Source organism: Ciconia boyciana, chromosome 10 (genome assembly GCF_034638445.1).
Source record: "Ciconia boyciana chromosome 10, ASM3463844v1, whole genome shotgun sequence".
NCBI classification, from domain to species: Eukaryota; Metazoa; Chordata; class Aves; order Ciconiiformes; family Ciconiidae; genus Ciconia; species Ciconia boyciana.
The window spans coordinates 24,108,508-24,123,584 of NC_132943.1; the positions used below are offsets into that span (position 1 = coordinate 24,108,508).

The following is a 15,077-nucleotide window of genomic DNA, read 5'->3' on the forward strand; positions in this document are numbered from 1 at the left end:
CGTGTCCCAAAATCCTGACTTCCTGATCAGAACATGCAGTCTGACTGCAGACTACAGCTTCTTCAGGCCTCGATATTTTACGATCATGTTTTGAGGAAGTGGCCTGAGGCTGGCTGTACACTTGTTTTTCAGAGCAGTTCATGCATGTTCAGTTGTACAGCATAAAACCCCATGCAGGTAGGGAACAGAAGTTAAACCCAGAACCCTAATTGTGGCGTGCCCAGGTGTTACGTTAGCCAATGCACACAGACAGCGAGTACGTGTACTTACTGCATGCAGGATTGAGCAGGCACAAGACGACACGGCGGAAGCCACTTTGAACCTGTGGGTCTATTTCACTCTTTTGGTCTTCTGCCTCATTAATAAATCAAGGAGAAGGCTGAGAGAGACTATTTTGGTTCTGTAAAGTCTCAGTTTATCAGAAAGAGCATTGCTTTTTCTACATCATTAATGCAAGCCCCGCTGTCTTTGTACATAGTAGTTTGTCAGGATTAAAGTCCACCTCTGTCAATCCTTTACTTCCTTCTGTACCTGCATGCACGTATTAAAGTAGACGCAGTTAGAATATCTCTCTTAGAATTTGCTATCATGAACAGTAACACTAAGAAAGCAAAAAATAGGTTGGGAAACAACTTCCAGACTTGCAAGAGCTGGTTATCTTTGTGTGTCAGAGTTCCTTATAAACTTGCAATTTGCCTCAGTTATGTAACCGAATGATTTGTTAATTCTAAATTGGAGTTGTTGTTGTTTCACATGTGAAGACAGAGTTCTAAAAATCAACAACTTAAAGTCCATGTTAGGGAATGTTAATCCTTGTATGTTTAAGCTCTGTATTTACTTGCTATCCAAGTGTGCTAGTTTCAGTATATGCTTTGTCTGTATACTCTGTTTCGACTGTCTTTCATCTGCTTTTAAATTTCCTGTTAGCTGCATGCTTAAAACTTGCCCAAGTCAATAACACTTTCAATAGAGGAGAAAATCCCTTTAAAACGTATTTCACAGTTTAAAGAATGTTTGTTTTAACAGGTAACTAACTTGGGCAGACCACTGAAAACATTTGGTACTGCTTCCCTGGACATCCAATGGCCGAAAGAAATTAGTAATGGGAAATGGCTGCTTTACTTGATGAAAATAGATGCCAAAGGCTTGGAAAAAGTCTCCTGTCAACCTGAGAATGAAATCAATAGTTTGCATGTTGCGGTATGTTACTATCTTCTGTTCATGAATTAGTACAACACGAAAGCACCGCAGCATGTGATAGTAGGGCATAAGAGCTTGCCTCCAGAAGGATTTTTTTTTTGTCTTAAGCAGCTCGAATGCACAATACATGAACAATGTATCAAGGGTTAAGCTTATTAGGAGACTTCATAACAGCTAATGAGGATAACATGCTAAAGGATAGATGCTATGTCGTGGTGACCGGTTTTGCAATGCGCACTGTTGTCATGTGCTCTTACAAGATGAAATTGCTGTTTGCTTTAACACATTTCACCAGCATTATTGATATCTGACGGAGTTCTTACAGAGAAAACAATAAACAACAGTAAACATCTCCCCAGCCAGGGGGAATTCCATGTAATTTTTTTAAAGAGAAAGGGCTTGCACTTAAATTTACTTATTTACAACAAATATGATAAAAATAATTTCTCAAGCAAGGGTTTCATAACCCTTCACTGTGCCTATCTAACAAGATTTTTTCCCTAGACCTTAAGCCTTCATTTTAATAATTTTCTTTCATATAATCTTAAGATCATTTGGGAGGAGTTTTAATTTTCACCATTAAAACTGCATGCACATAAACCCATTCTTGTCAGATCACTACATTAGTTAATAAAACTTTCAGTGAGTGTAATTAGTATACAGTTAAAAAGAAATGCATCTACTGACTTTAGTGCAATCTTATTCTTTTAGCATAGTAACATTAATATCCTTTATATAGAACAAAAATGGGAATAGCATTGAAAGATTTATAAATCTGAAACCCCCTTGACTTATTAAAGAAAGTAGTCAGTTGACCTTTCTTTTGGTAATCTCAAATTCTAGTAATTGTCCTAACTCTACTATTAGCAATAAATGTGGATAAGTAGGGATATATAATGACATCACTCATGTGCTGATCTTGGAACAAGAAAACACTCACTGAACTCTTGTTTCTCTGCTTGTATGGCATCAGAATTAAGAGATACTTAGGGTAAACTACTAAAACGCTTCTTACTCTTTTTTTTTCTTAGGAATCCCATAACTCAAGAAGGAAACGTGAGGTTGCAGAGAAGCAGATTGCAGACAGCAAGACATTTTCTTTATTCTCAGAAAGAAAATACAAGACCTTGGTAAGCATATTGCACCAACTGTAGTCTGGTCAGATACCTCCCCCTGCACTCGTGAGAGGGCTTTTCTGAGTTTGGCAGGGTGAAAGAAGGTATCTCTCTGCTTTGTTTTTATCTTAAATCCAAGTATCGATGCCTTTAGAATTTGACCATTTAGATTATCTACCGATGAGAGAGAAATAGCAAAGAATTTCTGCATAGTTATCTACAGGAAAATAAACAGGTAATAGCATCTTCATTATACTTTCAGTACAAACAGATTTTGGTTCTTGCACATAAATATGATGCATATAATCCAATTTTTAATTGGGGCAGGGGGGTGTTTAAACAATTTGTGAGGATGTATTTTTATTTACATGTAGAAGTTTATTAATTGCAGGACTGCAATGTGAATGCACGCTGTGTGGACATAAAATGTCCCTTGAAGGGTTTAGACAGCAAGGCATCTATTGTGCTGCGTTCCAGACTGTGGAACAGTACTTTCTTAGAAGTAAGTCCTCTTTACCTGCCATTTTGGGAAGGTCAGAGTTCTTTCCTGTTCTGTGTCTAATGTCCGTATTTTATTTTGGAACAGGAATACTCCAAAATGAACTACCTGGACATTCTTGTTAGGGCTTCAATCAGTGTTCCTGCTGCAGCTAAGAATGTTAAACTCACAAACGAAGTTGCTCAGGTAGGCTCAACGTTTAATGCTAACCATATGTTATGGTTGTGATGTTTCCAGCTTACCTCAAAGACTGGGAAAAAAAAATTTAAGACAAAAGTAGCTAAAAGTTTAGCTTTTTAACTGAGTTATCAATAACTGAATTATTGGCCATTTTTACCTTTTAATCAGGTTGGAAAAATTCACTACCATACTGAAGTGATACCAGTAGGAACAACTTCTTTAAAAACATTTTGTAGATGAGAGAAAGAAGACATCTTGTTAGAGAAGAGATAAGACTGTATAAATGTAGCTTTATATTAAACATGGATGCTTTTGAAATGCTCTTTCCATCTTAACATATTTTCTCTCCTTTAGGTGCGTGTTACTGTCTTTCCTGCAAAACCAGTAGCGCTTTATACAGGAGTACCTTGGTGGATCATCTCAGTGGCTATTTTTGCTGGAATACTGATGCTTGCACTGTTGGTATTCTTACTATGGAAGGTGAGTTTTCATTCATCCGGTTATTTTACATTTCCTGGTCTACAACTGACAAGACAGCAAATAATTAAGCAAATGATTAAGTATTTTGGTTTGTATTTGGGACTCAGAATAGAGCAAAACTGCCCAAACCATAAATTACCTTTATCAGTTTCTCTGTTTTGCAACATTTGGAATGAAAATGGTTACACAGGAAGTCTTGTTATGAAATTTTTCTGTTTCCACATCCTCAAATGCAGGAAGTATTTTGAGCTCTGGGCAAAACTTGAGACAAACATTTAGAGGTCATAGTTACTTTAATACGGATGGATACAGCTAATTGGGGCTTCTGCAGTTAAGTGTAAAACTTCATGTGAACTACCTATAAATGTTTTAGCAGGTCTTTGTACTCTTGACATTAGAAATACCATTAAACTTAAAGTAGATGAAAATAACCAAAAGGTACAGAAATAATCCACAGCCAGGCGTGTTGGTGAATTTCTGTAGTATTGGCTTTTTATCTTAGAAACTGTAAAGGAGTAAATAAGTGTGTAAAACAAAAGGTTAACAATTTGCAAAAGAAAAAATCACATATCTATTTTTCTAACTACCTTTGGCATTTTTACAACTAACTGTGATTCCAAGTCCTTTTATTCTTAGTTTTTAGAGGCATAGGCAGTTAGTATTTGCTGTTATGGGATAGCAGAAGGTTATTAAGGAAGAAGAGGCGAAGAAGAATGTCCTGTCTGTCACTTACTTTCTCCTGGAGAAACTGCAGCAATCAGCTTTGCTGAGGAGCAATTACTATTTGCTGCAGGTTACTTCTCACAGGATAGTTCTGACTCCCCTATTTTCTAATAAATGCCCAGCACCTGCTGCAATTCTTCCTGACAAATTAATACTTTGGCTGGGCTCTTAGGTTATACTAGTGTTTTACTACACAAGAAAATACACACATTTTTACACACGCACACACAGCATAAAATGCTTCTTTTGATGACAAAAACTGTGCCATCTTATGAAGGACAAACATGGTACTTCAAAGACAGTTATGTGATTGGTTTAAGACAAATGCTTGTATTGTACAGGTCAAGACAGTACTCATTTTTGTTCTACCCTATGTTTTTGTCTAGCCTGTGCACTAGTCCACAAACAGGTTTCTGTATAGTCTTCTTTCTGCTCTTCACAGCCAGCTTTAGTTGCTATGGACATACTTTATAGTAGCTTTTCTTTAAAAAAAAAAAAAAACAAAACACAAAACACCACCAAAACCAAACAAAAAACCAAAACCGGATGCATTACAAATTCATCAAAATGCCTCTAAAATAATATTCTTTACCTCAGGTTATTCTATTATTTTACAGATGGAGTTAGTCCAAGAAGTTCTCAGATCTAGAAACAGCTGAGTTCTTGTGATTTTTTTTTTTTTTTTTAAGGCCTGCGAAGGGATAATGGGAAGATAGTTCAGAGTTAATTTAAGTAAGTTTTAATAGGTTTGACTTCTTCCAGTCCACAAAAATTGACTAAATACCTTGCTTCCTTGTAGTGTGGTTTCTTCAAGAGAAATAAGAAAGATCATTACGATGCCACATATCACAAGGCTGAGATCCATGCTCAGCCATCTGATAAAGAGAGGCTTACTTCTGATGCATAGTATTGATCTACTTCTGTAATTGGTAATTGATGATATTTTTTTTAATTTTTAGCTGTGACATGCTATGGTTGCGGTGGCTAACTATGAAGCTTTTACTGCATATATTCTATTAACTTCTGGATTTCAAACTATTGTACTTGCTTGCTCATTCTGTCGATCGATTTTTCAGCTTTTGGTGCACGTGAACACACACAGGTGTTTACCTTGGTCTAAAAAGCTTCTTGTTTATTTCTTTAGAAAACATCTTGATCTGTTGCAATGGTTTTTAGTTTGTTTTTTTTTTTTTAATTTATGTTTTAACAGTACAAGTAAGTTTTTAAGCTTGGGAGATGGTAGTCAACACTGCAGAGTTAAGATTTAAAGCTAAGATTACATGGACGATATATAAACTTGCTTTACTAACCTTTAGTGCATGCTAAAAGATACCTGTTGCTCATAATGAAAGGGGTTTTCATAATGAGAATTTAATTGCTGTGGAAACACCTGTTTTCCTTCAATTCTAAGGTATACTTTTCTAGGAACACACTTTCCTCTGCTGAAGCTACTAGATGCACGATGATTTATGCTTCTAGCAACCTTTATTCAATTTAAAATATTACATGCATGTACATTATATTAATAAGTGATGCTTGGGATCAGGGGATGGGGAGGAATTCTTAACTAAAATATGTCAAAACAATGTTTAATGAAATCTTAACTAAGAGATGGCTAAAGATTTGGCCTATGCCTAGATGTGTTTTTTTTTTTTTTAAATTCAGTTCCACGTAAGTTCTAATATTATTTAAAAAAAATCCCAAAGAAACAAAACCAAAACACCCACCACCCCAAACACTATGAACAAAACCTTGCCACTTTAATCTTTTTTTTTTCTAGCAGTATCTAATGACAGCTGGATGGCACAATGTCTCTTAACCTTAATCTTGACATCAGCGACCCATAAGCATGTGAAGTTGAGTGTCTGCCAATCATCATCTTTGTAACATTGTGGCCATAACTCCATTTTGTTTTGAAAATTAATTTCAGTCCATTCCTCAATAGTTAAAATCAGTTTTTACAGTGGCTTTGAATAAAAAATTGCAGGGCACAAATAAGCTGTACTAGATTTCATCTGGGGAGACTTGTGTCATTGCACATTACAAAACTTTCAAGTTATGTCTGTTTTTTATCCTATGGCAAACTAAGCAAGACTCATGTTCTCATACTGCATATGTGTATAGTTGGTTCAGGTGACTATAGTTGAGATAGTGCTTTGAAAAACAAGGCTCTAGTGTAGCTTTTCTTGAAGGCCCTGGAAATTTTTCTGTAGGTAAATCATGTTACCCTACAGGAAGCCTTCCTGAACTGTATCTACTTCTTTGTGTAGCATTGAAGTCTCTCATTATATGAATGAATAGCTTTATAAGAAGACTTAAAAGACTTGTAAAACAAATTTAGAAAGTTAGTGGAGGGAACATTTTTAAGGTATTAGATTACTGGATTGTCAGACTATGCCATTTGTCTTCAACTGCTGCTGAACAGCTAATGTAGATCTGCTGTCTCACATTTTTATAGCTACGTACAGGACATTTTTGGCCTACATATTTTTGTTTTCAATTTTCTTACCTGTATGTCTGTGCAAAGGAAGAATTTATTGCCTCTATAACTGTAGTACTTTGGCAGCAACTTAAACCTAAACTGTTCTTTTTCTTCTCTGCCCCAGTGCGGGTTCTTCCAGCGTTCTAGGTACGAAGACAGTGTCCCCCGATATCATGCTGTAAGAATTCGAAAAGAAGAGCGACAGATCAAAGACGGGAAGTGCAAAGACCTTGAGACAAAACAGTGGTTCACAAAATGGAATGAAAATGGAAGTTACTCTTAGGGAAAAATTCTTTTCATCCACAAAGTTCAGCTAGAGATTCAGGTTTTCATTAATGGAATACTGATTGAGTTAGACCTATGAACACTGTGGACATTCACCATTTGATTGTAGATATTACTACTTATATTGAGGCTTTTGTTTGCACAGTTAAAATTGCTTCAACAGACTTTATTTGCATTATTTAATTTCCAGACTGCCTCTTTTCCCCTTCAGATCTCACACTTTAGAAGATACTGTGTTGATTTGGGGTCTTTTCTGCAAAATATGCAAAACCACTATGGCAGACCTTTTCCTGTGATCCTAACCTTCTTCCTAGGTATGCATGGTTAAGGTCAAGACAGGTTCTCCATCATTCCCTCAATGTGTAGTCCATTATAAACACACGGTGGCCTTAACACACTTTGTTCAAGTATAATCTGAAGACCTGCAAATCTACTTTAGTCATAAACTTTGCCTGCTGCAGTAGTTAGGGCTTAACAAAAAGCATCATCTTAAACTACATGTGCAATAGTAATGTTGCTCGATTATTATTTTTTTTCTTTTTTAAGATCAGATTTTGTGATTCTTGCTCACAACAAATATACATAGGTTTTTTTTAAAAGAGAGGCTTGAATATTAGATGTACTTTTTGTATATATATATTTTAGTCATTTTTGTATTTATTTTTGTTATAAATTGTTGTCTTTGACTGTTAGGCCAAAGACTTAACTGAACCTTCAAATCCACTGTGTTTTTGAACTTCAGATTATGAGACCTGAGGCTTTCACTGCATTTTAATAAATCACTGAAGGTGCCAATGCTTTCTAAAAATGTAAATATTTATTCCAATGATGTGTATGGGGGCTTTTTTTCCCTGATACTTGTAACTTTATGTAATAGAAATTATTGGGTCTTGTAACATGATTTGTATACTACTTCAGACTATTTAACGATTTGGACACCAAGCAGAAGTAGGGTTTTTAGATACAGTTTTATACTTGCTGCAAGAAGTGAGAGGTTCTCTGGAAACCGCTTTCCAGCTTCATAAGGACTTCCTGTTTAGCAAAAGGCGCTGACTACTGCAACTGTTATACAGCACTTGAAGGAGGCTATAAATGCCTAACTTCCCTTAACTATGGGGATCTGAGCTGATCCATGTTGCGACTACTGAATTGTCTTGAATAGCTGAATGTTGATAAAAGTAGAACCACAATGTGTTTATCAGTAATCTAGTTATTGTAACATAACTGATAAAACTATTTAAAGAGTTTACTTTTTTACCCATGTTCTAAAGCATTGGTACTATTTAAGAACAAAGATTTAGTTCACAATTGTTTATTCCATGTGAAACAAAATTCTGCTCAAAAAGTATGCATGTTAATTGCTAGTAATTTGAACTATGCAAAAACCTGCTAGGAGGGCAGTTGTCAAGTGTCTTATTTTACTACTAACTTTGAACATACCTTTTTGGAAGGTCTGGTCACCTGAAAAGTTATCATTATATAAACTGCATTAATTTAATAGACTCTTCTTCCTCTCACTAAATAATGTCAGTATGTTGTGACCCTGATTTTATGAACACTTACTTACATGTGTATTTAGCTGTTAGCCAGCTTTTGAGCTTTTAAAATTCTAGCTTAAAGGCTCAGCAGCATCAGAAGCCAGCCTAATCAGAGGCTAAGAAGCATGAGAAATAGCCTTGGATTTGAAAGCAGCTTGTGGCCCTTGCCTAAGAACATGAATGTCTTAGCAGTGTTAAACTGAAAGTTCTTGAAAAATAAGTCATGTCACTGGTATACTTTTATCTCAAACTTTTTTTACACCAGCTAGCAATACTACATCATTCCATGATTAGAAATTACCTGTGGATATTTGTATAGAAGTGTGAAATAAAATTTTTTTAAATTAACCATTGTTTTGGTAATAGTGATTTCTTATTGTAATTATTGGAGGTAGCTATAGCTAAGTTCACTAGAAGAGCTAGCTGAAAGTTGCAAGCTTTAACAGATTGTCTCATTCTCAATAGTAACTTTCAGTGCCCTCCCCCATGCAAAGGGGCAGATAAGGCAGCTGCAGGTGATAACACACAATCTCACGCTCACAAGCTGTCTGCTGCTTGCTGCAGTTTCCAGCATTGGTAAGAGTCAGGCACGGAGTCTGGCAGAGCAGGCCCTGGCAAAGCACCAAGTGTCAGCTCCCAGGGGGCAGAGCTACCCTCTCCCTCCACACTTCACTCACCCTGCCCAAGGTACTGTCAATGCAAGCAGTCTTCTAAAAGCTCCCCTCCCAGACAGGTGTTTCTGTAACTAGGGGAGATGGATGCATCCCCCACCCCCCACATACCTATCTGTATTTAGCAGTGGACGTTTGATACTGACAGTCAATTACACGACTGCAGGGTACAGCTTCAACTCCACCAAAAAAACCCAAAAAACCAACAGAAAAGCCAAAAAGATGCGGGGGGGCGAGGGGACGGGGATGGACAGGGAGACACGACCAAACAAACCCCAGAGAAAACCTATGTTTTATCTCAATTTCTAAGATGTTAACCCTCACAGGATCCTTTGCTCGCCTTTGCTGAAAGGAGAGACCTTTTGATGCATCAAAGCCTGAAGATAAGGGTTAGCTAGGTACATGCTAGACCAGTGTTTGTTGTTGAAGCTAAGAAACTTCTAGAGCTAGAACCAGAAGATGCTGCTAGATCGTTCAGAGCACATCAAAGATGTGGACTCAACCTGCTTTTATTAAACAGTTATTCTCTTTTAAATAACCACACCCACAAACATTTGTCCACAACAAGACAAAATGGACTGGGAGAACAGTTAAGTAGCTGATCATAGGAAGTATAGCACAAATAAAGTATATTAGGTTTTATATATGCTCATATATACTATACACATATAGTACTAGATGTATATACTATATACACAGTAGTACAGTACTATACATAATACTGTATGTGTATAGTATATATGTATATACACACATATGTAAAATCTAATATAGTTTGATAGAGTTTGTGTGCAGTATGTTTGTGTGTATATATATATATATATATGACACACACAACTATATAGCCTAAGGTACATAAACAGAATGCTAGTAAACTGCAATACCTTCACATATGTTTAACTGTCACTGCACAGGAGACATATCTTATGAGAGAAGCTTTCGATACAAGGGACCATCACAGCATAGTTTCAATAACCAAAAAAACTTACTTGCATCCAGAAGTAAGTTAGTCTTAATGTTAGTTAAAACTTACTTTTAACTTGGATGCAAATCGGGCATCGGCACGTAAGATGAAGGGAAGCTTTTGAGAGCAGTGCTAAAATTCCAGTCCCCATTCGGGGTACCCACATTACAATGCTAACTAACACTGCAGCAGTGCGTCTTAACTAAAATAAACAGACTGCACAGAACCAGAACACTCCTTCTGTACACATAACTGAAATAGCTTCTCCCAGCACAGAGTAGGTGAGAGTCTCAGCAGTTGGTTTGCAAAACCCAGGAGAACAAACTGTGACGAAACAAATAGGCAACTGCAGCCAGTGCTCCGAGCCAAAGGAGACACATGGACACTCTTCAGCTGGCTTGCCAGACAACACACTTGTGTGACAAGAGGAATGCAAGCAGTCTATTTCCCTGTGGTGGCTGTGTAAGCAGTTGCTTCAGTTTTTATCCCAGTCCTCAGACATCTTTCAATGTCCCATTTGTCTTCCCAGGCCATGGATTCATAATTAATACTATATACCTTTTATAACCTCATAAGCCTTGCTGGAGTCCTAACCATGATCCTCATGAGAAAAACACAGCAACTCCTTACCCTGAGAGACTGCCACAGACATCAGCCTTAATCCCCAGCCAGGGTGTGATATTGTCACTGTACAGGGGTGGGGGACCTGCAGATTGTGTTTTCCATAATCAAAGACCTTTCCCCCTTCATTTTCTAGCTCTGCAAAATGGTTGTTTGCAAGCAGCAGCTTTTCAGGGCCACACCTGCCTCAAAGATCCTAGAAGACAGAGGCAAAGAACTGAATTTTTAACAAGCAGAAGTGTCCTTGCTGCTGCTTACCTAACTATCGCAGAACAACATATACCCCCCCTCGCCATCAAAATACAGTGCTAACTATTTATTTCCTGTTATCTCTCAATCTCAGTGTGTTCAGGGGATAGAGGAGGAAGGGACAGAAAAGTCAAATACTTTTGCCAGGAGTGTATGAAATAATGCAACTGCTAAGTTGGTTAAAAGAAATGTTTGAGGGATACTGCTTGGTTTCTTGAAGTGGAAGGGACCAACAGTTAACATCACAGAGCTGAGAAGCATATCATTGCCAGCCAGCTTATGAGACAGCCTGTGATTGAGCAACATAACCTTAGCAAGGAGGAGCAACATAAAAATAGCCATCCTGGACTAGACCACAGATCACCTGAATCAGCATCTTGCTTCTGACAATAGCCAATAGTTAAGCACCACAATGGTGATACTTTGCTGTTCCTGTTCCTACAAAAAGTTAGTGCTCAACTTCAGTAACTATGTAGTACATTTTTCCCATGGAAGAAAAAGCCATCCATGATAATCAGGTATAAAATTTCTCCAACTGCCTTCTGATGGAGTCACAAAGTTGTACATGGCAAAAATTCACAAACTCCAAAGTTTAATTATACACCGGATAAAAATAAATAAGCTCATCTGTATGTTCTTCTTGAACCTGCTACAATTTGATAACTCGTACAGAAACCCCTCTATATTTTTGATCAACTTGGTTGCCATTTTTATATCTTATGCAAAAGAGAGACCAAAGGCACATCAAACCAATGTAACCCCAAGAAAATTTTCTAGCATAGCGAAAGCACCTGAACTTACTGACAAAAACCTAAGAACAACAACAAGCCTTTGAGTGCCAAGTAAGTACACAAGCTGCAGAGAGACACGGATAGATGGACCAGATAACTCTGCAGGCATCACAGCAAAGCTTATAAACCATTGAAAGGAAAGAAAGAGATATTCTATGGATATCCATACCTGGCAACTTCAGTTTTTTTCTTAATCTATGATGCACCTATTTTGGAAGAAAGGGAGGAAAAGAAAGGAAGAAAAACAAACAAACAAAAGTACCGGTACATGCAGGAACCAAGAACAGTGACTTCCAGTAAGGGGTTATTTATAGTATCACCTTAACAAACCAAGAACTCATTCTATGGAACACCCTGCAAGAATGCTATGCTTCCAATTATCTTATTAAACCTTAAATGTCATGTTAAATTTTAAACTGAAAACAAAAATGAAAATGTAATTGCTTAGGTTAAAACTAAATGCTATGTTTTCAATTATCTTGAAGTCTGATTTGTTCTGTCCCATTTAAATTATGCATCCAGATGTATTAATTTCAGGAACACCAATAACCAGGAATATGAGTAGAAAAATGCCAAATTACAAAAATAATACACTTTTCTTTTTTGGTTTGCATAAGAATTTACAAAAATTGGCACATCAGAACTCCAGCTAGCATCACACTGGTTCAGATCAGAGTAAGCCCCCAGAAGACCATCAATGAGAGAAACAGGATTTAAAAAGGGATGGGGGTGGGGCAGAGACAATTCAAAATATTCTCCAATATTTTAACAGAACATGTTTACAGGGATCAGTATCTGATCAGTAGTTTAAACAAGACCAAGAAAACACCTTTACGTAAACAGAGAGGGTTTGTTCTGGTCTGAACACAGCATTTAAAGAATTATCCACAACTCTTCATCCACAGTTACTTCTGTGACTGTTCATCCTGCATGAGAAAGTCCTCACTGTTTACATTATTGAGAACGGGCTCCAGCTTACAAAGTGCAATGATTTATTTAGCCTCTGACAGCCTTTGCCACATCTTCTGGCTGGGGACCGCTGTCCAAAGACAACTTTAGGCAGTAGGCCCGTTTTTAAGGCATGCCTGTAAGTTGAAACATCGGGCATCAGGACAGTAACACATAGGCATAAAAGATTAAGCCAATCCAGAGGCATCATAAGAAATTGCAACAACTTAACAAATACCCAACTTACTGCTTGTAGGCATTGCTTTAAACTAGTGCTGGCTCACAACTGAGAGGCCATTATAAAATGGTTTTAAGCACAGCAATTCATAAGTAGGAGTCCCAAACTCTTACAAACTTGAGTAGCATGAGCTACTATTTGGTGCTTCTGGGGGTGGCCTACAAGCAGCGCTAAAGTAAAAACTGTCAGTAACCTGTATTTGTCGATGACTTGCAGAGACAGACAAGCTGTTAGTTCGCCCCATTAGCCACCACTCCCGGGCCAGAACAGAACAAGCCATTCATTTTTCGGCACAAGATGGAGGTCCAGTCTGATTATAAATCAGATGAAGCAATCTAATCCTGAACTACTGTTTCATTCTCACTACTATTGGTGCAGTTACTGCTCAGAAAATTGCCTCTGGAGGCAGACTGAATCAATGTTTTCTGTATTTCAATGCAACATCAAAAAAAAAAAAAAGCCCTTAATTCATTATGATATCTTCAACTCTCTAATGGGAGGCTCCAAGCAATCCAACACAGCACTGAACAGATTAATGTGACAGAAACAGCAAAACAATTCCTGCTCTAGCAGAGGCCATTGGATATCCATCCCCGCTATCAGGTCACAGACAAGTCACAGGTACAAGGCACATTTAAAGGAAAACAAGCAATATTTAGGAGTCAATTTCATAAGATAAATTTATGGGCAAATACAAGTATCCACAATAAAAGAAGCAAATGATGTAAGGCCAGATCCCCTATTGTACTGTATTGTATACAATTTTGAATTACAGGATTTGATATCTACACCACAGTAAGTTTATCAGACATGCTTATAATCACTCTTAACTGCCTTTTTTGTTAATGTTCTGGACATGTCTACCTAAGTAGGACAAGAAACTATTAAATACCAATGTTTGGTACCTCACATGTTGCATTAGTATCCTAACAGCTGGGAAAGTGATTTCACATGACATATGGTTCAAGTATTTTTTAACCAATAAAGACATGTATGGTGTTCATTGTTGACCGATTGGGAGTATACCTGTAAAGACAGAAGCCCTATTTTTCCTCTGTATTTTTTTCTTTCTCTTTTTCCTAATAACTGAAACAAAAGTTATCCCTCCTCTCGTTTTTCTCTTTGCACACTGTAACACAGTGCAGGGCACGAAGAGGTGGTAGTGCCCCTTCCCATACCATCATGCAGCCAAGCAGACACAAGGTGCACTAGTAGTAAGAAAACACATGGCTGTTAAATCACGGTCTAAACCCCTCAGGTGAGGTCAGTCACGGTTTAAACCCCTCAGGTGAGGCTCTGCCCTCACGCCGGCCGGCAGCGGTGCGAATAAAGCCAGTGCTTTTGTGGGTTTCTGCTGCCTCCCGTTTCAGCCCCGCGGGTAACCGACACCGGGAGCCGAGTCCCCGCCGCGATCGAGGCGCCCCCGCCCCCCACAGGCCTCCGCCCGCCGGGCCCGGCCCGCGGCGAGGGGAAGCGGCAGCACGGCTGAGCGCCGTTCAGCACGGGCCAACCTCTCCGATAACCCTTCCGCGGCAGTGCCGGCACTGATGCGTGGGCACCTTTCGGCCTCCCTACGGGAGCGCACACGCCGCGACCCCGCCGCAAAGCCCCCGCGGTCCCGGCCACCGCCGCCCGCTCCCTCACACCCTCCGCCCGGGGGGGGGGCGATGCCTCCGGTCCCCTCACGGCTTCCCGCCCCGGGGGCTGGTGAGCACCCCGCAGCCCTTCGCCGGGAAGGCGACGGCACCCGCCCCCGTGAGTAACACCACCGTACCTGTCCGAAGCTGGGCTCCTCCGGGAAGCGAGCACTGTCTTCTCCCGGCGGGCAGCCGAGGCACAGGGGCAGCACAGCGGCCGCCTCAGGGGCTGCGACCCTGCCTGTGGGGGCCGGGCTGCTCCAGGCGCCCCCCGCCCCGCTCCCTCGGAGCCGCCCTCTCCTCCGCCCCAGCGCCGCTGCGTGGGGCTGGGCCGGGAGGAGACACCCACCCCTTCGGGCACCTCCTCCCGGCCGCGCGGCGGAGGAGGCCGCGGCCTGGGCAGGGGCCGGGGGAGCTGGCGTGGCGGGAAATGGCGGCCGGGCCGGGCTGAGGGGG

The 15,077-nt window shown here is 39.5% G+C and overlaps 1 protein-coding gene and 1 long non-coding RNA gene across 6 annotated transcripts in view; one reads left to right on the plus strand and one right to left on the minus strand.

The window, feature by feature from the left end:
• The window catches only part of ITGA6 (integrin subunit alpha 6), a 47,023-nt gene extending 38,179 nt beyond the window's left edge, over positions 1-8,844 (plus strand). For 2 of the 3 annotated variants that reach the window (XM_072874294.1, XM_072874295.1), the window contains exons 20-26: positions 1,027-1,200; positions 2,232-2,330; positions 2,707-2,817; positions 2,902-3,000; positions 3,349-3,474; positions 4,997-5,126; positions 6,804-6,977. In XM_072874294.1, coding sequence (XP_072730395.1) covers positions 1,027-1,200; positions 2,232-2,330; positions 2,707-2,817; positions 2,902-3,000; positions 3,349-3,474; positions 4,997-5,104 — 717 coding nt within the window. In that variant the 3' untranslated portion in view covers positions 5,105-5,126; positions 6,804-6,977. Of the gene's footprint in view, positions 1-1,026; positions 1,201-2,231; positions 2,331-2,706; positions 2,818-2,901; positions 3,001-3,348; positions 3,475-4,996; positions 5,127-6,803 lie in introns of all 3 variants that reach the window. The other variant, XM_072874296.1, reaches the window with a different exon arrangement.
• LOC140657372 (uncharacterized) overlaps positions 1-15,077 on the minus strand; it is a 35,784-nt gene that overhangs the window by 9,878 nt on the left and 10,829 nt on the right. For 2 of the 3 annotated variants that reach the window (XR_012044300.1, XR_012044299.1), the window contains exons 1-2: positions 14,759-15,070; positions 6,707-6,855 (exon numbers count right to left, since the gene is read on the minus strand). This is a non-coding gene — a long non-coding RNA (uncharacterized lncRNA). Of the gene's footprint in view, positions 1-6,706; positions 6,856-14,758; positions 15,071-15,077 lie in introns of those variants that run through there. The other variant, XR_012044301.1, reaches the window with a different exon arrangement.